Source organism: Xyrauchen texanus, chromosome 47 (genome assembly GCF_025860055.1).
Source record: "Xyrauchen texanus isolate HMW12.3.18 chromosome 47, RBS_HiC_50CHRs, whole genome shotgun sequence".
NCBI lineage: Eukaryota > Metazoa > Chordata > Actinopteri > Cypriniformes > Catostomidae > Xyrauchen > Xyrauchen texanus.
The window spans coordinates 3,016,780-3,041,575 of NC_068322.1; the positions used below are offsets into that span (position 1 = coordinate 3,016,780).

Below are 24,796 nucleotides of genomic sequence, written 5' to 3' on the forward strand. Positions count from 1 at the left end.
AAAAGGATCGTATTTGTAGTAAAAAGGTGCATTGTTGCAAAGGCTAAAGCCCCCAATACAACACAGTTTATTCTTAAATGGCAGGAATAGATTTGTTCTGAAGAATGTTCAACGTTTATAGAATCCTTGATGTTATGTAATGCCAAATGTGATTGAAATGGATAGGAAATTCATTTTCTGACAGTGGTTATTTTTTAATATACATTGTTATGTTGGCCTGACAGTAAAAACATACCATTACTCTCTTTTTCTCAAAAATCCCAAAATGAATGCTGCGTTCCATTAAAAATCGATGTGGTATAGACTTACTTGATACCTCTGATCTCTGCCATAAATGCATTCTAATGCCTGATGCTCGAAAGATGACATATAAGGAAACAAATTTGCAATGCTCCCGTTAGCTTGCCATGTGCACCAGAGATGTCTCATAGCAACCAAATGCTAAACGATGCTGCAATACTAGTATCTGTGCTACAAGTGCACGATTATCAAAAAGAGTATAATTTACCATATTTTGAACACCTGTTACAGCAAACGTTTTATTATCATGTGATGTAGGAACTTTGAGTCATTGATCAACATTATTCATGAATGTTATATATGAATGTTTATCATTCATTTTGTACATCTCCCTGGATGCCGACATATTTTTGTGACATCACTCACCTGCATCTTAGTGAAATCAGAGCTGAAGGTTTTGCACGAGTTTCCAAGTTGGAAGTACAACTTCAAGTGGTGTTCTTTTGCACTATCCCTAGTAGGAAGTTGGAAATTCTTACTTTCTGTGTTGAATTGAATGCAGCAAAAGACGGTAACTCCTCCTAGAGCTTCAAGCTACATCCACCAAACTTGGCACAGACATTCAGACTGTTCTGAAATAGTGTGCTATGATCAGAGTTACTGAATCATTTCTGTGATGAGGAAGTGGGCAGGCTAATCAGCTGAGGAGAGGGATAAAGCCATGCCAGCAGGACCTCCGCTGGCCAAATTGATGCCCTACGCAGAGCTCCAGGATGGGGGGGTTATTCGCGTGATATGAGCGTGAAGCGATCATCTGATGGTGGTGGGGGGTAGTTTGCGTGACATGAGCACAAAGTGATCATCTGTGTTCCACAACTGCTTTCGGGTCCTTAAATAACGTATAACGTAAGGGTAGCCAGAGGAGTTTCTGGTGCCCTCATTGGGTAAGATGGTGCCCCCCTAGGGAGTTGGTGCTCTATGCAAACTACGTAGTCTGCTTATAGGGAGTGGCGGTACTGCATGCCAGATGCGGCAGTTCGGGTGAGAGAGAGTCACACGCAGCTGCCGCATGTTAGTGTCTTTTTAAATTTTCATTAAACATTATTTTGTTGGTTTGTCCGGTTCCCGGCTCCTCCTTTCACATTTTAAATTACCTTGTTGCAATTTCATAGACTTAAGGCAGATGAGAAGCGCCATGCCGCATCGTGGCTAGGACACGGCATAGGATTGAAACGGGGCATGTCGAGGCGGTTCAGGTTGCAGACATTTTTCTCTTGTTTAAGAATGAAGAACACTAAAGTAAATAATCTATGTCCTTTGATAATGATTTGGGTTGAATTTTATGGAAAATATGCGAGTTGCGCTCCGTGGCGTGGCAGAAATTTGAGCAGACTCCGGAGTCGTAACTAAGCGCCACCGACAGACGCCGAGTGCCGGTGGTGGTGTGCGTACATTCATAGAAAACAGTTGTTTCTTATTTTAGAATGCGCCATGTCGTCCGTCAGATGCGTCAGAATGTTCAAATGGATAAACGGAATGCTCGTTAATTCAAACATTCAAATGTAAACAAACCCACAAAAGCCTTTGATCTGCTTGAAGTTGCTCTCTCTTGTCAAGACAACGTCAAAGTTTGTATTTGAAAAACGTCTTAATGTGTCAAAAAATATTACCGTCTCAAAAGTATTTGCATAAGTTGACAAATATTGCCCTATAACTATTGCCCCTATAGCTTATCCCAAGTGTAAAAGGCCACTTTAAAAAATTTATAAATTCAAACCTTTTGTGATGCGTTTTGTCCTTTTGTATGAAAAAGAACACCAGGGGCATTTTAACTCACATCTCCTTTTGTGTTTCACAGAAGAAATGAAGTCTAGGTTTGGATTTTGCTTGAGTAAACATGAATATCTGGCAACCAAGCTGACTTTGCGACAAGTTGTCTGGCCTTAAGACACTGGTGTCTAGCGCTAGAGACACTCAACAAGGTCAGTAAAGATCTGTGACAAAGCAGAACTGGCAAGCGAGTCCACTTTGTTGAAAGTAATATTTGTCCTACAACCACCGTGACTTTTTGCCGGCGTTTTACGCACCAGTGAGCTGTTGACTTCAACATGAGAATAACATTACCCTCTACATTAAAGCGATGCAACGAGGGGGAAAAGAGGTTCCTCACAGATAGGCAAAAAAAAACAAAAGGAGTTGTTAGGCAGAATGGCAGCAGGAAAAAAGATGCAATGAAAGCCAATGGTTGCTGAGACTACAATACTGCTTAACATCTCCTTTTGTGTCCCGTGGATGAAAGAAAGCTGAGATGAAGTTTACATTTAAATGAATCTACGAGAAGTGCAATACATTTTCCACCGAGAATGGCTTTCCCTTTTAATTTACAAATCCTCAACGTATGAATCTAACATCCACAGCCTGCGGGAAGGGCTGGAATCTCTCTGCACATCATTTACTGTTGAAATGTGCCATGCGGACTGCTAGCGTGGGTGGGAACGCGGATTCGCTCTCACTCTGAAGGAATGCATTATTAACCTCACTGTGTTTCATCAGGAATCGCTCAATGTGAAGAACTTCACCGTGGAATAAATAGCGGACTTTTTTCTTCTGCTAGTCCTGCAATCCCTCGTTTATATTGCAGCATGACTGAGTCAGAGTGGACGTGAGTTGACAGGGCCTCCGGGAGTCCAAACATCCTCTGTGAATCAGAGCTCAAAATAACCTTAATTAATAAGCCCAATCTGATAGCACACTGATGCCAGTCTTCATGCATGATTTTACATGCATGACAGAGTTTTAAACTGCATTCTTATTTACGGTTTCTCAGTTAAACCATCAGAGGTTACAAAAGTTGAACTCGTACTTTTGAGTCTTAAATCGCATACAGAAACGTCTATGGCTAGGCATCAAGCAATAAATGGACTTCGTTGACACCTCCCCCTCCAAACACTGCTCTTGCTCAAGTGCACAAGTGAGTTTTGCAACAGGTTTTTCGCAAAAGTAGTTGCAAAAGTCAAGGTGAGAAGATTTAAAGTTGCAGTGCCAGATTTGAGAGGCTGTACGTGCAGATTTGCGGTTGTACTGAGAAAATCAATTAAAGAACTTTTACATTTATGCATTTGGCAGACGCTTTTATCCAAAGCGACTTACAGTGCACTTATTACAGGGACAATCGGGGGGATTGCCGAACAACCTGTGTTAAGTGTCTTGCTCAAGGACACAATGGTGGTGGCTGTGGGGATCGAACCAGTGACCTTCTGATTACCAGATTAGTGCTTTACACTTCACATATCTTTTTTCCAAAGATAGTTTCTGTCATTTACTGTCGTTTCTATCACGTTGATGTCATTTCAAGTGTTTTCAAAATAAGTTTGTTTTTAGTTATTTGATGCTATAAAAACGGTGCTGTGACATCATGATTGACAGCTGTGATTGACAGGTTCTCTGAGCGAAGTAGTCAATGAAGCACCACCGGACTTTTTTTCGGGATCTTCGGAGGACTGAGGAGATTGGAGCTTTAAATGTAATATCTAAATTACTATAATGAATTATTTCACACCATCATAAGTCAAAAGTCAAAAGTGCAGGGGCGTGTGCTTGCGATTGATTCAGCGAGAGTGAGGGTGGGGCCTTGATTTCGCGGCTTTACTTCCTGCTCACTACTGCGCAGGTCTGTTCCCGAAATCGCAACTGCGCAGACTCAAGTCCCAAGATGTCAGCGCCATATCGGGACACTGGCGGCTTCAGTTCTCACCAATTGAAAAGAGCGAATGGGCGTCGTCCATCTTTTTTTACAGTCTATGATCTCATCAATGAAATGACTGGCGGAAATGTTCATCGGTGAAAGAATTTTTGAATATGTCAACAAAAACGAAGAAAATGTAATTAATCTGCTTTATCCACAACATAAACGTAATAATGCAACTTACATCTGCACAAACAATGAAGTGAGTGAACAGATGAACATAGTTACGTGCAGAATGACTCCCGACTTAAGAAAGCGAGAATTCAGTATAACCGTCAGTAGGTGCGACACTCGGCTAAAATCAAGTTGTCGGGACTTGGCTAGTGAGACGTCAGCTTCACGCAGTATCCAAAACTAATTAACTTAAAGAATTAACAACACTTTTCTAAAGACGCTAATACTTCGGTATACTCATTACATGCTATTATTTCATGTTGTTTATGTTAAATGTATGTTTTGCACATGTTTAAATAGTTTTTAAGCCTTCCACAGTATAAAGATAGAAATGCTCTAAAATAGCACCATGTAACATTAAAGGTTTCCCAAAGTCTAAGTGGAAGATTGACTAAATTAAAGAAATAGTCTCCCCATAGGTTGCATATTAATTGCACAGGTCTATACAGGTGAGTAGAATACTACATTTTGGGTGGACTATCTCTTTAAATTATGAATAATCTAGTCATGTAAAATAAATTGAAATTAAATGGCTACATTTTCAGATTTCTATCATGTTAAATCAATATTTCAGACCATTTAAATGTATGGCAATGGCGTCCCATCAGCTGTGATGGACTGGCCACCTGTCCAGGGTGTTTCTTGCCTTCCTTTGGCCCAAGAGAGCTGGGATAGGCTCCAGCACTACCCGCAACCCTATATAGGACAAGCGGCTATAGAAGATAGATGGATGGATGGATGGATGGATGACATATTGTCTATTGACAGACCCCTCCCTGCATACTCTTACTGTTTCCACAATCCCTTTCAGCTAATCTTCCCAACACGGAGATAACAGAGCACCCAGAGAACCTTCTTTGCTCTAATACAGTCATTTTGGAGTTACTACGCAAATTGACAGAAAGGGCATCAGCTGTTTTTCAAAACCGACGTCTTTATCAAGACAAGTACCGCCACTCCCTGCCGGCTTCCCCTTGCCATTCATCATGTGTTTCCTGAGTGCACACTTGACTGATGGCCTGCCAGCGCTGGTTTGTAATTACCCCACATCTACAAGAGCTACTTCACTCGAGAAACTCGAGACTCAATAGGTGAGCTGATGCTAATGAACGACTGCAAACGTTTTGCCATGTGCACATCCAACGATGTATATCCAAGAATATGAGTTGACTCATATGACAGCAGCAACTGAAGTCTGGCCTTATCGTACTTTATCATTTGATTTTGTCCACTTATAATGTTAGTCCAAGTTTCTTGCACCAATTTAGTCTTAAATGGCATTTTTCCCACCCTCTCTTTGACACATATACGGGTCTACTCTGAATGTGTGAGGTGCTCCCTTTATTATCAATGGATGGAGCTGTCTACACTAGTGATGTGAGAAGAATCATACTTTTGAACCAATACTTAAGTGACTGAACCAAACCTATTTGTAAAGCTTCGGCAGATCACCCAACTTGACAAATTGAAAATTGGCAACACTGTGGTTAGTGATGTTCTTCACAATATTGTTAACAAAAAAAAATGTTTGACGCAATGTACAGTATATAACCGAAACAGCAAATAACGTGATAAACAGCCATTTTAATAATAAAAAAATATGCACATGAAATGCTTTGCAGGGGCTTTTGGAGAACACTTTTAAGTGATGACTCAGCCGTGAATCGTTTAGTTGTACTGGTTTAGTTAAGCGAATCGTCAAAACGAAATGATTTGCTAAAATTAATCGAACTTCCCAACTTTAGTCTACACCGCATGCATCTAGGGGGTTGCACAACAGATGTGAAGTACCATGGCGCATTGCGTAACAAGTAGTAGTGGTGGTAAGAAGTACCATGGCGCATTGCGTAACAAGTAGTAGTGGTGGTAATCTGGTAATCAGAAGGTCACTGGTTCGAGCCCCACAGCCACCACCATTGTGTCCTTGAGTTAGGCACTTAACTCCAGGTTGTTCCGGGAGGATTGTCCCTGTAATAAGTGCACTGTAAGTCGCTTTGGATAAAAGCATCTGCCAAATGCATAAATGTAAATGTAAAATGTAAATGTAAATTTTGATTAATTTCACTGACCCAATTGTTTTGATTCCGATCACCAAAAAGATTTGTTCAGATTCATTCATTGATTCGTTGAATGGCCATTTCTTTAAGTTACGCCTTTGCACCTGTAGATGCCACAATGAATTGCATTAAACCAAAAGCAGTCATTAACGACCAGAACAAGTATAATGACCATTTTTAAAAATGTGCCTGTCTTCAATTCTACTAAAAGACTTCAGCACTGCAGAGTCTTTAAGCATCTTAACAACAAACCAAATCTATTATACTGTGAACTTCTGTGTATGACTATTCATCAAGCTATATATATCCTAGCCTACTAACAAAGTAATCATCAGTTTCAAAAATGCTTGTATGTCCGCTCTGTTTCTTGTTCAACGAGCTTGACGAACTGAACAAATGACACGCAGCTCGTTCAGCCAATCAGTAATTCATTCAAGAATAAGATGACTTACTCATTTAATTCGGATGCCAACGAGTTTACCAGTACTTTCAAGTTCATTCACAAACAACATAACCGACTCGTTCAGTGGGTTAAACCAATGATATGCTCCTTCACAGCCCACTCTCGAATGCTATTGCCTCATGCTAAAGTCAGTCTTTTAAAGCAACTCAAAATGTAATTTGCATGTCTACAAATGTACAAAGACAATGGCAGGCAATGGCTCCCAATGGCAGGCTAGCACCTTGCATGTGGACTGTCCATGAGCAGCCTACTTTATCGAGACACACAAACAGTCTATGTTTTGCGTGTTGTCGCCGCATGCGCCTGCGTGGTGTTAAATGTGCTAAAAAATATATCCCAAAGCAGCCACAGTGCCCTTGATGTTTATGTTTAAAAAAGTATACTTTGAAAGGCTCAACTGTGCTTGAGATGGTCAGGGATGTCGAAAAACAAAGTAGCCTATACCCTAGCCTTAACTATCTATTTAGTTAGCTTACTTTAGCAAGCTAACCTGGCTGGCAACGTTAAATAAACATACTATTTGTTTGTTTTTGAAAAGCCATTTTTGGCTTATCTATGCGAGAAGCGCAAAGCTATTTTCATTGGTGGGTGCCGTCAATAGAAAACAGTATGTGTCTATTCACCGAAAACAATGGTTTACAACTTGTAGATGTATGCATTCTGCTTGTCGCATCCTTAATACAACTGCTGGTTTTCAGAAGACAACTTCATGCAACATAAGGCCAATTAACACTATTCGATCGTTTTATTGAATACTGTTCTGTGCATGTAAACAGACTGATTGACAGGGAACTTGTCCAGGGATATAACCAAGCCAAACAATCCATTCGATTCTAGGTCTCCAAAACACAAAGTGTCCATCAGACTGATCGTGTCCCTACAGCGGCAAGACCTGCTCGCAGCTGAGTCTGACTAAGAGAAATCAATGAATCTAAACTCCCTTGGGAATGCCAGTGTTGAGCCAACACTCCTGCCGATTGCAATTCCACTGGTGGAACTCCTCAAGAATGTCAACATTATGGGCTGAAGCACTGGAACATATCACAGCTTTCCAAAGCACAACACAATCCACAATATAACAGCACATGTGCATCTGACCAGGGGTTCGACTGCCAATCACAGCTTTCCGCTTTGCACAAATGAGCCATTTGCCGCCGTTCCAGCTCTCTGCTGAGGTTTGTCAGGCTTTTTTGTTGTTAACAATGGCAACCAACGGAGGGGTCTGACACTACAGCTGCCACTTATTTCCTTCCACTGTGAGCTTTGAGTGGGTCTTGATTCTTGTGTCAATTTGATATTACCGGTGAAAAGACTGAACCCTGCGGTTTGGAGAGTCTCTGGGCAACGCTACAATAAGAGAATCAACAAGCTGTTACAAGCGAAATACAAGCTGAGACTCCCTCCAAAATTCAGGCAACAAGGAGCTCATTGTCAGTGACAACATATATAGAGTCGTCCAGAAGCTGGGAAAACACTGAGTTAAGAGTGCATTTGTTGAAACTGCTAAGGCAAGCATCCCTATTACTATTGCTCATACTTGAGGTTAGAGATATAAACAAACCCCTAGCATGAGTATTATACTTTAAAATTGTTCTTCTTCTTTTGTGATACAAACGATGAATCATACCTCAAATTTAGTGGCTTTAAGAAGAGTGCTTATTACTGTTTATTACCTGGTGAATGTTAAAACTCCTATAGACTTACATTGATGAGGGACCCAAGCCATATCTGGAGCCCAGAATGTAAAAAAGACTTGGTCAAAGACTATTTAGCAGAGACTGCCCACTTCTATTTAAATAAATGGGAAAAACTGGGATGTAAAAAAGAAGTCCCGCCTTACAGGTAAAAGAGCCAATCACCTTTTTGATACAGACATCGCCAGTCAATCAACTCGCTAATTATGCGTATTAGCTATACAAGCTGGGAAAATGTGTGTGCATTAGCGTAATATATGGTACAAAAGCACACTTAATGATTCCAATATTATCAAATTGTATTGCTGATTTGAAATATGTTCTTTGATCATAATCTTGACCAACTGTATTTCAGATTTCGATCTATTCAAGTAAAAAGGAGCTGCACTGGCATGACTGGAAATAGCCTCCTGAGAGCATCCAAATATGGCCGACAGTGGACTGACTTGCTAGAAAGACTTTGGAATTGGTCCAGTAAGTAACCACCCACCCAGAACACCCCAGCAACCACCTAGCAACTCCATAGCAATAGGCTATAACCATTTAGAATACCTTAGCAACCGCACACCAATGCTCTGGCAACCACTCACAATGTAGTGACAAAATCTGCAAAGGCAAGCATCACTCACATTTTCTTCTGAAATTATAAAAATCTAGTTTTATTATATAACACACATTTCCTGACCTAAAATCTGATTGGATGAGCAAGAATGACCGGCAGACTATAGATATTATGAGTACCTTCAAAATGAATAATGAAATGGAGTGCCAAATCTCCAGAAACAGCTGAATTCAACCTCCATTTTGCATTATTTACATAAAAAAAATGACCGTATGACTGCTCACTACCCCACTTATTACAAAACTACTTGCCAAAAAAAATCACTTTATCCCCGGATATGTGGTCATTATTCCATAAATGTGACCACTGGAAGTTGCGATTGACCAATCAGAATCAAGTATTCTAGAAAACTGTGCAAAAATGTTTTCGGTGTAATAATAATAATAATAATAATAATCTTTTATCATATTGCTGTTCCTGAAATGTAATAAAAGCACTTAATGATGCAAAATAGGTATGTTTTCAAATATGAATAATTACAGAAATCCAACATTCTTATGTGTACCATACTGTGAAGAATAACATGGGAATTTACTGCTTTCAAACTGAAAATCCATTCTTCCAGTATTTTCACATATGCTGCTAACCAACTGAGATGTGAAGGATTTGCTTGGATGCAAGGGCGGAGCCAGGACTTTTTCACAGGGGTGGCCGGGTGGGTTGCACGTATATTTTGTCTTGTGGCCAAGACACAAAATTACCAAAATGGCAATTGTGAGTCCGCCCCTGCTTTGGTGCACACATAAAAGAACAGTCAGAGGACACATCGGCAGATGTCTGGGTGAAACTACGGTAAACAAACTCAATCGGATTAGCTGTAACGGGAACATGGAACATGTGGAAATTGGAGAGCCTAATTAGTGGATTTCCTCATGAAATTACACATCTGTAAGGGGTGATTGGTCCACCATGTCAATTTGAGACCTTAATCCTATCTACCTCAAAAATCTACCCTGGGACACAACTGAAGTTAAATACACAAGACTCACCCTTCTGGCTTCCATACAGTAATATGTAGTTGGCAGGGCTAGACTGGGAAGAGAAATCTGCCCAGGATTTTACATAGCAACTGGCCCAAAAAGGGCGGGGGGGTTGGGGGGTGTTCGCTGTCCTTTTCTACATATCGCGGTTGCATCTTTCCATCAAAGTCATCAAAATGCCTGACTGGGACCACAAGGCATCGTCCTCCCCCGTGGGACAAGAGCTTTCAAACCAGAGCAGAGAAATGAGCAGCATGCACATCAACAGCACTCATGACACATTTTCCCTTAAAACTTTTCTGTGTTATTCCAAGTTGGTGATGTTTTATATTCATCCAAGAGATCTTGGATGTCTTTCCTAAACCTTTCCAAAAAATAATAACAATACAGAACTGCAAAAATAATGACTGTTTTCATACAGATTCGAGAAAATTCCCTTGTCTTCCATTGGTTCTACAAACAGATAATAATTTGAGTGGTGGTGGTGTTGTAGTGGTCTAAATACATAACTTGTAATCGGAAGGTCGCTGGTTCGATCCCCACAGCCACCACCATTATGTCCTTGAGCAAGGAACTCCAGGTTGCTCTGGGGGGGATTGTCCCTGTAATAAGTGCACTGTAAGTCGCTTTGGATAAAAGCATCTGCCAAATGCATAAATGTAAATAATCCCATGATGAGGTCTCCGCATAATAAGCTGGTGTACCAGAACTCAATTTACCATTGAATGGATATTAGCTACAGTATCACGTGCATTGCGCAACATTTTCCACAGCACCAAAATATCTCTCAGTGTCCATTTTCTTGTTTTGAAGGATCCCATAAAGCCTCAAGTTATCTTTTGACATCTATTTTGAAAGATAAAATATCTGCTTTTAATGTAAGAAGTAAATTAAATTCAACTGTGTCGATTTTAAATATTAAGTGACTACATACAAGTACCGCTGCTGTTCACAAGTGAAATGTCGACTGTGTGGCGCTATAAAAAGTTAAATGTTCTCCCAATCAGATGAGGTTCAACAAAACCGACCTTCCAACCCTAAACCTAAAACCTAAACCTAACCAAAAAAGTAAATGTGGGATGAAAAAACGCAATTGCTGAAGCAACCACACCATACTCCTACGAATGTCGTGTTAAATTATACTAACAATGAGTCACAAAGAACTTGTATTGACAACCTGCATGAGTAAGAGTTCAAACTCTAGAAAACATTTCTGTTGACATCAAGCACATAACAACTTCACTTTCACACCTTTGTCATTTACCGTAAAGAAAACCCGAGAGGATACTGAAATGGGAGGTTGAGAGTAGAAAGAACATCCAGTCTAAATCACCTCATCTCAGCCCACGAGGAGAGAGAGGTCCTTCACACAGACACAGTGTAACAGTTACAGCAACACAGTTGCAATTCTCTGGCGTTCAGACGCAGCTAATCAGCTCCGACAGACAGATCCATCTATCACACAGCTGGCCAGAGCTTGATTCATTACCAGACGCCAGCTGCCGTTCCGCAGCGGATCTGTGCTTGGCTCATCCAGCCTGGCAGAAGGGAAGCTTCAGTCGCATTTGTCTTTGGAAACACCAGTTGTCTGAGCTTGTTAAGGAGTCCACTTACAATAGGGATCAATGGATGTAGTGGTCAATCTGCGAACATCAATATACGCTAGAAAGTATGGATGTTCTCTTGTCTACGCCTAAATGTATATCCACTAGCCACTAGACTTTTCTAGCTTGTTTGTCGCTGACTTGTAATGAGTTCCAGTTTGACCAAGTTACTTTGAGGAAGCTAAATGTTTTTGACAATTTTGGTAGCTATTTTCCATGCAAGTACTATGAATAAGGAGCTTTCAAGCTTCAAAAAGGATGCAAAATCACAATAAGGGTCATAAAAAATGTTTGTGTTCAGGCTTGTTCGCCCAAAGTGATTATATGGCTGAATATAGGCGTACAGTATAGAATAAATGTAACTTTTACAAAGGCAGCAAAAAGGAAAACGTAAGTCCATTATAAGTTGCGGAAAATTAAGACGTCAGAATTCTTGGCTTGACTTCGCCTGCAAAGATTTAGGATGGGGTATGTCCATGTCTAGTGCACGCGCGCTGGTGGCTAACAAGCCCAATGCGTGACAGGCACGTCCGTCCACAGAACTTGCAGGGGAATGTCTGTGTTGTGTTGTGTCCTGCTGATGGTTCCCGGTTTTTTCTTCGGCATCTTTCTTCCTCCAAGCTGGCCTGTCTGTTTTGTTCATAAGTAGCAGTGGCCTGGAGGGCTGTACGTTGCCAGCTTTCACGGTCAGCAGCTTGTGATGCCCATTGGCGGAGATCAATGCCACAGGTGGTGAGAGTCTTTATACCTCTTTTGATGTGCTCCTCTATCACGGGGGCCAGTGGACAGCTCACCATACAGTGCGATCTTTGTCAGGCGATGATCCTCCATCCTGGAGATGTGCCCTGCCTAGCGTAGCTGTACCTTCATGAGCATGGCCTCAACACTGCTGATCCCTGCTTGTTTGAGGACTTCAGTGTTAGTAACAAAGTCACTCCAGTGGATGTTTAGGATGGTATGGAGGCAGCGCTGATGGAAGCCTTCAAATAGGCGGAGGTGGCGGCTGTAGGTGACCCAGGATTCTGCACCATATAGGAGGGTGGTCAGGGGAACTCTCTTGAGACTGGCATTGTGCCACACTCGTTTATAGAGTCTGCCAGTACCAAATGTTCTGTTTGCCTTGGCCAGTCTGTTGTCTATTTCTTTGTCGATCTTGGCATCAGAGGAGATCACACAGCCCAGGTAGGTGAACTGGTGAACTACTTTCAGCTCTGTCAGTTCAATGAAGATGCTTGGTGGCCGGTACTCTTCCTTACAACATGTCAGAATGGTCTGCACTTATATAGCGCCTTTTTAACCTTAAAGATATTCAAAGCGCTTTACACTGCAACTCATTCACCCATTCACACACACATTCATACACCAATGGCGGCAGAGCTGCCATGCAAGGTGCTAGCCTGCCATTGGGAGCAACTTGGGGTTCAGTGCCTTGCCCAAGGGCACTTCGGCATGTGGAGTCATGTGGGCCGGGATTCAAACCACCAATCCTGCGATTAGTGGCCGACCCGCTCTACCAACTGAGCCACAGCCCCGAATAAGGCTACTTTAAATAGCCAATCAAGGGGAAACAGGCTTTTTGACTGCTTAATATTGTAGTAACAGCATCTACCAGGAAGGCCTAACTGGACTAGGCTAAACAGTCAAAACCTGACCCCTTGGTTTAAGCAGGTCCAGCTGTCAAGTGCCCAATACCCCTCTAAAACCATCAAAAAATACCAAGCTAACCCGCATGGCCAGGCTGGGAAACCAGAGAACAACCGTAGGATGGTTGCAACCGTTTATTCAGCAGGGCTTTTTCAAAGATGTGTAATACTTGAAGCGGCACTGCTATTAAAAAACAAGCATTATCACACCATCCTTCATTCTAGTGTTTTCCTTTTAGTCTTCAAGTCTTTATAAGCTTTCATAAAGGCATATGAAAAGACAACAGTATTGGTTCTGCAATTTATTTCAATCAGGATGCCCTGACCTCTCTGAAGATGTTTTCTGCGAACATTACAGTAAAAATAAAAGCAATTGAGGCAGAACTTTGCAGATAATAATATGCTTTTAGGAAGTCTAGGCAGAGTCATCCATGCATGTTCTGCTCTATTGTCAAAAAAGAAAGGTTTATGGGATTAGATCTTGCTGGGAAATATTCATCTTTTCATCTGTGAATGGAAAAGTTTACTGCATATACTTAACATATGAATGACCAAATATAACATGGTTACTATATATGGATATTAACAGCAATATTTACCTACATATATGTTTTTTACTAAAACATTTAAATGCATATGATACACAATTTAACGTTTAACAGTTTTGAGTAATTATGCAAATTAATTGTTAAATGAAATGTTTTGAACCAATTCACTGAAATCGATAGTTTGAACTTATTCATGGAAATGAATGGAATTTACCAACTTTAGTGGCATTTACTAGTCTTAATCTAATACACTATTAAAACAATTAACAAATTGCAAGTCATGAAACAAGGAGTGATCACTTCATTAGTGTTATGACACAGTCTTTGGGGAAACATAAAGCACATTAAAATCACAAATGTACTGTATATCATACATATCCTAAATACATTACCGCTTGTCTAAGTACTACATGGTTTGTCATTTATGAACTTTTATCTATCAGAATTTGTCTGCCAAAGGAATACATGGAAAAATAATGAGCAAATGAAATCCAGTTCATTGGCAACATTTGTTGTGTTTGATGTCCTGGGGTTGTTTTCTAGCACTTTTGAGAGTTGATAATGGTGATGAATTAACACATCGTCAAAGATCTTGATAGCTAATGCCACCCAGGGGACAGTTAATGATACTCTACCAGGACAGAGATACATTCACCTACAACCCTATCATAAAAGTAATTTAAAATAGAACTTAAGATAAATGACACTCAATTGCATGTGCTTATACAATTACAGATTATTGAAGCCAAGGCGGGTGTGTTTGTCACACAGTAATATCAACTATTTTAGGTAAACCCACCCTTAAATGAAGTAAACTTTGGTTGAAATTTTTACATGCAAGTCAGATGATCTTTTTGTGTTAAAGAGGGCAGTATTTCTTGGCCAGAATAAGTTGCAGAGTAAAAGTCTGGCCAAGCTGATATTTTACGTGCCCCATGCCTAAATCCGCCACTGCACTGGACATCACTTGGCAGCCTTGTGTAGGAGGTCACAACATAAAAATAACTGAAGCCCTGTAACCCAAAAACAGAGTCTCTCTTCCGTGGAATGTAATGGCTTCATTAGGCCCTTTAAAGAGGGAGACGCGCTTTCCCCCTGAGTTCCTGTGGGGACTGAAGCTGTGCCCTGGACATGGAGAGATTTGGATGCATGTAATATCTTACAGTATATCATTAGAGCTTGCCTAGCTGCATACGGCTGAGGTGGTTAGCCAGTGCAGCCAGCTTGGATGTGAGAGAAGGAAACTAAGGACATGGTATAGAGGGACATGTTGGCCAAAGAGAGTATCAGTAAGTGTATGCTTATACAAAAAAGGATGATATGACAGTAAAGTGTACAACAGTATATACTTTAAGATATGATGGTATATATGGCAGTAGAAACATGTCAAACTGTACACATTTGTATACACATACTGTTTATACTGCAGTTTGTATGTATATATAAACAGACTCACAGGACATCATGTAGTCACGTAGCAAACACATGCCAGCACTGAGAGATAGTTTGAGCATGATGGGAAGCTGTGCGTAGTTGCTTGTCAGACATTATTAGTAAGCTAGCATTGCGACTACAGAGAGTTGTCAGTACCACAATAAATGCAATGAGACAGGTATCATGGGTACCTTGCAATAGCCACACATAAAGCATGCTAATCTGGCCTAATTCTAGCTCAACCATGAGACAGCTATTATAGACCAATGTCACACCCACAGCGCTGCCATGTGGGTGCTTCATCGTGATTTTTGCATGCTTTACTGCAACAGTGATGGTCATCAGAAGCTTTACTGCAGCAGTGATGGTCATCAGACGCTTTACTGCAACAGTGATGGTCATCAGAAGCTTTAATGCAGCAGTGATGGAGGTCGTTGCATGCTTTACTGCAGCAGAGATGGTTTTGTATGCTTCACTGCAGCAGTGATGGTCATAACATTTTTTTACTTCAGCAGTGGTGGCCATCGCATGCAGCAGTAAGCAGACGCTGCATACTTTACTGAAACTGCGATGGTCGCTCCATGCTTTACTGCAGCAGTGATGGCCATCGCGTGCAGCAGAGAGCAGTTATTGCATGCTTTACTGAAGCTATGATGATTGTTGCATACTTTCCCACAGCAGTGATATCTTCGCAATCTCTACTGCAGCAGTGATGGTCGTTGCATGCATTACTGCAGCTGTGATCGTCACACAATGCTTTACTGCAGCAGTGATAGCCATCACATGCAGCAGAGCGCATTCTTTACTGAAGCTATGATGGTCGTTCCATGATTGTTGCATGCTTTATTGCAGCAGTGATGTCTTTGCAAGCTTTATTGGAACAGTGATGGTTGTTGCATGCATTACTGCAGCAGTGATGGGCATCACATGCAGCAGAGCGCATGTTTTACTGAAGTTATGATGGTCGTTCCATGATTGTTGCATGCTTTATTGCAGCAGTGATGTCTTTTCAAGCTTTATTGGAACAGTGATGGTCGTTGCATGCATTATTGCAGCAGTGATGGGCATCACATGCAGCAGAGCACGTTTTACAGAAGTTATGATGGTCGTTCCATGATTGTTGCATGCTTTATTGCAGCAGTGATGTCTTTGCAAGCTTTATTGCAACAGTGATGGTCGTTACATGCATTACTGCAGCAGTGATTGTCACACAATGCTTTACTGCAGCAGTGATGGCCATCACATGCAACAGAGCGCACGCTTTACTGAAGCTATGATGGTCGGTCTATGATTGTTGCATCCTTTACTGCAGCATAGATATCTATGCAAGCTTTATTGCAACAGTGATGGTCATTCATGCAATAATGCAGCATTGATTGTCACACAATGCTTTACTACAGCAGTGATGGCCATCACATGCAGCAGAGCGCATGCTTTACTGAAGCTACGATGGTCGTTCTATGATTGTTGCATGCTTTACTGCAGCATTGATGTCTATGCAAGCTTTATTGCAACAGTGATGGTTGTTGCATGCATTAATGCAGCATTGATTGTCACACAATGCTTTACTACAGCAGTGATGGCCATCACATGCAACAGAACGCATGATTTACTGAAGCTATGATGGTCGTTCCATGATTGCTGCATGCTTTATTGCAGCAGTGATGGTCGTTACATGCTCTACTGCAGCAATGATTGTTGTTGCATGGATTACTGATACTGTGATCGCCTTTGCAAGCTCTATTGCAGAATTGATGGTTGTTGCATGCATTATTGCAGATGTTATTGTGAAACAAGAAAGGAAGGGGAAACAGGTTCAGCTCATCTCATGTCGCCTGCATTAGCATCACACTCAATGCGTCAGAACGTGCACACTTACCAATAGACCATGGCATCTTTTCACTCTCAGATACTGAATAACTGTGCACTACACTGAAAACACCTCCTTAAACCAGTCTACGGTGGTTTTGCTGGTCTCCCAGCCTGGCCAAACTGTTTCTTAGCTGATTTAGCTGGTCTCCCAGCCTGACCCAATGACAAGTGCCAAACATTCCTTTAAACTGTAATTCTATACCAGACTGACCATTGGAAACCAGCCTGGTGGCAAAGACCAACAAACCACAGAATGGTTAATAGCTCTCTAATTTAATTAACTTTCCAGTATAAACTGAGGTTAATTTTCATAGCCCTAAAAGGCCAATCACTATCTGATAGATGGTGGTTTTCTGAAGTAGTGACAAGCAAAGAGGATGATCTCAATTGCTGCAGCCATTAGCAGAAAGTACAATGAGGGCATCGTTGTTGCAAAGCTATTGATTTTTCATTTGCCTATTGTATGACATTCGTTTAGTGGCTAATTGGATGCTTGTTCAGTCCTTTGTCTCCGAGTTTTAATCCACCTCTCTTGTTACAGCTGGAAAACTCAAGCGTGTCGTCTGCATCAGCTGGGAAATGCAACACATGAAAAAAGACTCTCAAATCTGAACAAGATAACAGCAATCAACAGCAGAAATAAAGCCTCTAGCATGCTCGCTTCTGTGCTTAAAGTGATAGTTCACTGCCATTATTTATACTTCAAGCATTTGGTCATGAATGCGCTACTTTCACCCTGTGATGTATGTCACCTTGCCGCATGCTTCTGCTAACACCTTTTTATCATATGAAATGGAAACGGAACACACAAAAGTGCATGCTATTATCATTAGTTATACACATGTGAGGCATCATTGCTCATGAATTTTTAATGCACAATTAAATGGCATGATTAGCACAGCTGTTTGATATTTGCACTGCTGTAGTAGCGGGTGTCCATGCTAATAACTGTAATTCTATCATGTGGGGTGAGGAAAAGAGGAAGGATAACAGTGTCAATGGGGTTAAGTGCAGGGACAGCATGTTAAAGCCTGTTATCATATTTTTTTTCCATCTGTATCCCCCTTGTTTCCCTTCAGCATCTAGTCATTACTGATGCTCAAAGGCTGATGTAGCGGTCAGCACCATCATTCTGTAGAGGCCATAGTTAGCAGACAGGACAGCCTGTGTCATTTGCACGGTTACTTAACCTGGAACCCCAAGCCTTCCTTTGATGCTCTCAATGCTGCATGGACAATGAAAACAATCATGTCCAATTGGTGGGTCTCTCTCGCCCTTGCCCTCTGTGAACAGTGAGCATACGTGGAACATACAGAAATCAGGCTCAACCGAGAGGAGACATGGCCCCCAGGCGTAACCGCAAAACAACTACAAAATCAAGAATATCCACAGCATTTCCATCAAAACGTGAAAGAGCAGAGCGTCACCAAGGTAACCTGCACACTCATTCACACTGCGCAAGCAACATAATCCCTGTTTATCTCCAGTTTAACTATTTAGGATTAATTAGCTGGATTCATCTTTTGCACACATGTTGAGGCTTATCTGCTTAGTAGAGATGATAAGAATATGCATCATATTATTAGTCAAAGGCACTTTAAAGGGATAGTACACCCAAAAATGAAAATTCTCTCATCATTTACTCACACTCATGCCATCCCAGATGTGCATGGCTTTTTTTCTTCAGTACAACACGAACAAAGAATGCAAGTGAATGGTGATCAGACCTTTTGTAGCTCCAAAAATCACATTAAGGATACATAGAAGTAATGTGTTTAAATCCATATCTTCAGAAGCAATATGATAGGTGTGGGTGAGAAACACATCAAAAGTCATTTTTTTACTCTAAATCTCCACTCTCACTTTCACTTTTGCATATGAAAGTCACATGTAGTGCCTGTTTAGTTTCACTTTCACATCTGAATAGTGTTCTGTTTCTCACCCACACCTGTGTCTGTGTGTGTCTGTGTGTGTGTGTGTGTGTGTGTGTGTGTGTGTGTGTGTGTGTGTGTGTGTGTGTGTGTGTTTGTTTGTTTGTGTGTGTGTGTTCTGCTGAAGAAAGTCATACACATCTGGGCTGGCATGAGGGTGAGGTCGGCATTGATAAGAAAATTTTCATTTTGGGGTGAACTGTACCTTTAACTAAGGCCAAGTCCATCAGACATTTTTTCATCATTCAAATGTGTTTACCGTTTCCAAACCGTTACTGAAAGCACGGTCAGCAGTGTCAGAGATACGGGTTCTGGTCCCATGGGAACCAGGAAGTAGTTACATTCTCATAATCTTTGAAGACCCTGCTACAAAGAGCTCAACCAGCATGCAATTCCCATCCTGGTTTATGCTGGTTAGTGCTACACCATAGACCTACCATAGGTCTATGGTGTGGTGGTGGCGTAGTGGGCTAAAGCACATAACTGGTAATCATAAGGTTCCTGGTTCGATCCCCACAGCCACCACCATTGTGTCCTTAATCAAGGCACTTAACTCCAGGTTGCTCCGGAGGGATTGTCCCTGTTGTAAATGCACTTGAGAGTGAGTAAATTATGGGATCATTTTCATTTTGGGTGAACTGACCCTTTAAGCTCATTTAAAATCCTGGATCACCAGCACATCTGCATCACTTGCTGAGGGACCAGCACCCAAAACACAACATAAGCAGGTGTCCGAAACCAAAGGTAGCTTGTTGTCTTGTCTTGTGGTTGTCTTGTTGCCCTGCTGCCCTATCAGTTAATGACTCAACAGACAGCGTTTGCATACAAATGTGCTTCAAGAAACTGGTTTTGGACCGGCTACTGAGGCAGCATAACATAACATGATTGCTATGATACCAGCAACTGATCAACGCCACCTGGTGTTCATAAAGGTTCAACTGCTTCATTGCAGTTCGGTTGGACTCACTGGTCTAATCCTCTAGAACAAAATGAGTTTTGACGATAATAAATGTATATTCAATAGCTATAATACTACTTTCTCACTAGAAATGGAATTGAAAGTTGGGAAAATTCATAAAAACATACATTTATACACTAATTAGCTATCAATTGCATGACATCACATCCTTGTTGTTGCTCTGTCTGAAATTATTTTGCATGCATTATGTCTAGATGTGGGCATCAGCTAGTCTGGCACTTTGATAGTTGGATAGCTTCTACAGTCTGGGGCTTTTGTCACAGACTAGTCATAAACGTAAAACATGAAAAGGCAAAAAACTCACATCCTCACACCTGCATCAAGCATTCGAAAATCAACCCATCAGGAAAAGCTATCTTACCTATCTCCCGAGAAATCTGCATGAACGCTTCCACACCGCTTTCACCATAATTCCCTTCCGAGGCCAGCGTGGAGACGTAGTTCCACCCCATTGCCGTGACAATATCCAACATGGCCTGGGCCTGGTAAGAATCTGGGGGAACAACGCGGGAGAAAAAGTCGTAGCGGGTGTTGTCGCTTAACTCTGGCGCTGTGGATGCATAGCTGATTTGAGGAATCTGTCAAGAAAGAGAAAGAAAAAACAAGATTCTACTATCACAAAGAAAAAAAAAGGTATGATTTATACAGTGACTTCATGAATAACGGAGTTTGAAAATGCTTATTCATGCTCAAAATGCTGAAATTAAACACGGCAGGTTTTACATCTCATCCTTGACTCAAAATATCTGATTGAACCAGCAAGAGTCAAGACGTTTTTACCCAAACAGGCATATATATACTGTATGGCATACAGTATATAGTCAATACACAGTATGTTGTACATCCTGTAAGAAGGAGTACTCTATATTCCGTTCAAAACATATCGATAATAGTGCTTAATGATAGTAATCATTTTCCATAGGGACTTTATTAAGTACTTCATAAGCATTCTAAGACATAAAACAAACAAACCAGCTCTAAGGTGAATCACAACCTTATAAACTTTGATTTGAAGCATATAAGTATTTGAAAATCTGTATACAGTGTTTCATGTGTGAACAGGGCTGGAATGGTAATCTGGCATACCGGGCATTTATGCACTTTTGCACTTTGGGGCCGATCGGGGCGGACTGGCCATCGGGAGAACCGAGCAGGCTGGTGGGTCGGCCACGAAATGGGCTGAATGGGCCGCGATAAGCTAAAATGAGCCACCGCGTTATGCAGAATGGACCACAAAATGGCGCCGCGATATGCAGAAAGGGACAGCAAACACTGGTCTATGGTGCCCCCCGCCAACTCAACGTTTGGGCCAGTTGCAATGTAAAATCCCGGGCCGATTTCACATCCCAGTCCAGCCCTGTGTGTGAATAAACCACAATCTCGTGAAGCATTGTGATAAAACTATTCATTTCAAGTTGTTGATTATATATTTTAAGTTCGGCCGCCGAGAGCCAGAGGAGCCACGGCCATCCGCCGAAGAAGGGGAGGAGCAGTTCCATACACCAGGGGCTGGATTGGTATCAGATATATACAAATATATAAGTATTTTGAGGAAATAGGGAGACTTGATTGCATCTTTCACAGTGGGCTGTGGACTCATGGGAATGGACTCTCGCTGCTGCAGAGCTTTTTTGGTGCGCATTGTAATTCTCCGATTGGTGGATCTTTCTCTCAGGGACCATGAGTAATGTAGTTATTCCACCCAAATTTAGCTATTAATCAAATATCTTTAAAAGTGAAGTTGAAAAAATGCAGACTGATGGCATCAGTATCAGAGAAGAATGAACAAAAGATGAGAAGCTTGGGACAACTGTGGTATTATATAAATGTAACATTCATTCAAGTGTACCATTCATATTACAAGACTGGATGTGACTTTAAGAACCATTTGAGCATTGAAGATAAAAAAATGAGATCTCAATGTTAACCGTTAATCTCGATGAAAGTCATTATAGAGGTTTGACAAGGAGGACGGGGCCGGGCTGAGCCGTGAAGGCACACAGCCGGCCTTGAATTGGGCTAATAAGCCGGGAGGGGGATAAAGATGAGCTGGAGGTGCTAGTTCGGCAGAGAGAGAGAGACGCACTCTTACAGCATGAGGATGGGCAAGGAGGAGGCGAGAACCAGATGAACGGTCAACGTAAAGTTTAATGATAAAAATGAACTTAAAACCAACATAAACAAACATGCAGCGCGGCCGTGTGCGTTTCTCTCTCTCTCTAACTGATGCCTCCAGCTTGTCTTTATCCACCTCCCGGCTGATTAGCCAGATTCAGGGCTCGGCCCCGCACTCCTCCTCGTCACACTCTTCCATCACTCGACTCTGGTTGGGGAAACCCCCGGCATGATGCACTACCCTCCCCACCCCTTCCTTGAGGGGCGTTGCCCTTCCGGCCGAGCCTGTCAGCAGGTCTTCCCTGCCTTTCTGGAGCCCTGGGAGAGACGAGGGGAGGGAAAGGTGAGAAGGAAAGAGCGACGCGGAACGACAGAGAGAGAGAAAGAGGAGAGAAACATATTTGCTCGCCGGCTCCCAGACGTGCTGTCTGCCGGTCCTCAACCGCTCCTCTGCCCTCTGGCGGACGCAGCTCGCTCCTCCCTTGCGGATGGCAGCTAGTCCTCCAGCCACACTTCTCCCCTTCTTCGGCGGACGGCCATGGCTCCTTTGGCTCTCGGCGGCCGGTAGCGACCCCTCCGTCCCCAGGCAGACGGCAGCTGCTCCTTTGGCGGACAGCAGCGGCGAGGACTCCGCGACAGCACATCCCTCCTCCTTCCTGGGTTTCATCACCACTGTAACAGTATAAGAATGGGCAAGGAGGAGGCAGGAACAGGCTGAACAGTAACCATAAAGTTTTAAAGTCAAACTCAACATAAAACATGCAACGCAGCCACGTGCATCTCTCTCTCTCCCGAACTGGCGCCTCTGGCTCATCTCTATCCCCCTCCCGGCTGATTAGCCTGATTCAGGGCCGACGTATGTCTTCACTGCACAGCCCCGCAATCCTCTTCGTCAATCATTTAAAGCTATACTGTTGGATGTCGAATCTCATGAGTATAATAACTGATAAAAATGTCTCCCACATGCACAAACTGTGATCTTATGTGTCGTCTGTCTGTATTTGAGTCCCAGGGTAATGGAGCTGTCTGGCTGAGCGGCTGCTGTGTACAGCTGATAGATGGCTCTCCAGCGGTGCTAATTAACCCTTGCACACCTATACTGTCCTACATTCAGGCAGCGTATGGTAGACATGAACCTTAACAATGAGTGCAAATGCGAGCTAATATACGCACACAAACATACTGTAGACCCTCTCGTAATTACATCTCCATTGATTAATGCATCTTCCATGGTGTGATTACACCGACTTGGTGCTGATTGATTCACTGATGAGACTAGTGTGGACATGCAACATACACATTTTTATTATTTGTATTTCTTCTTGTAATTATCATTATTATTATTATTATTATTATTATTATTAATAATAATAATAGTTTTACTATTATTTTAGTAATTATTCACCTATGATATCTAATGGGTTACAGTATATATGATTATTTTAAATTATTTCTCTATTTTTATTTTTTGTAACTATTTCTTTCTTATTATTTTTAATCATTTTATTATTATTATTTTGAATAATAAGAAATAGTAAAATAATAAAGTAGAAATAATAACAATAAATAAAAATAGAAAAGTATTTAAAATAATCGGATATACTGTAATATACTGTTCATATTGAAATTCCTTTATAATAATAATATTATTATTTCTACTATAATTTTCACTAATTATTAATAATTCACTTAGAATATCTCATGTGTAAAATATGGTTATTTTCTATAATTTCTTTATTTTTTATTATTATTATTTTATCTTAATATTCATGTAATTATTTCTACTATATTATTTGACTAATTATTATATTAGATATGATATGATGTATAATTCATTCATCTATACCCTCATGCGACCCACATGTGTGGACGTTGTATTTTGGCTTCGCTATAGCAACACATCATTTAAATGAATTAAAACCAGCTGAATATTGTTCACAACACACTACACTGTCATGTAAGGGTTCAACTTCTGCCGCACCGTGTCACACGACACAACAGCATGACGTAGATATATGTGAAGCGCAGCGTCAAGCGCAGCGTCAACAAAAGTGCCTCAGGTAAGAAACTTCTTCAAGTATTTTTTATTGATTGGTTGTAAAGTGTAGCGTCTCTAGTTTCATTTAATATGCCGCTTTAATAAATCCATACACGCAAGTCCACATATGTGGAAATTAGTACCACATTCCCTCAAAAGTTGAAAAAACATGTTAGATATTTGTAATAATTTTCAACATTACTGTGGGTCATTTCGCTTTAACTAAATATAAATTTAGTCATATTTTAATTAATCCTATAGCTTTCTATGCAGCTTATGGGGCTTTTCCACTGCACGGTTCAACTCGACTCTGTTCGCTTTTTTGGGGGTTTTCCACTGTGGATAGTACCTGATACCTGGTACTTTTTTTAGCACTTCAGTCGAGGTTCAAGCGAGCCGAGCCGATACTAAATGTGGCGTCAAAATCCTGCAGATCACTGATTGGTCAGGCAGAATCGTCACTACCGGCGTCACTGGATTTCCGACACACAACATCAACCCGCTAGTTTTAAAGTTAGCAACAGCGATAACAGTATAATTTGTTCATGCATCTTTCGAATTGGCTATGCACAAAACCACGGCGTGGTCAATAAACGAGGTGCAGACGGTCCACTCGTTAGCGATGAGCGAAACGAAAAAGTCTCTCAGGAAGTGTCT

At 41.4% G+C, this 24,796-nt stretch overlaps 1 protein-coding gene across 2 annotated transcripts in view; it reads right to left on the reverse strand.

The window, feature by feature from the left end:
* Positions 1-24,796, reverse strand: part of LOC127639288 (metabotropic glutamate receptor 8-like) — a 187,934-nt gene that overhangs the window by 94,507 nt on the left and 68,631 nt on the right. For both annotated transcript variants that reach the window (XM_052121222.1, XM_052121221.1), the window contains exon 3: positions 20,348-20,564. In XM_052121222.1, coding sequence (XP_051977182.1) covers positions 20,348-20,564 — 217 coding nt within the window. The remainder of the gene's footprint in view (positions 1-20,347; positions 20,565-24,796) is intronic.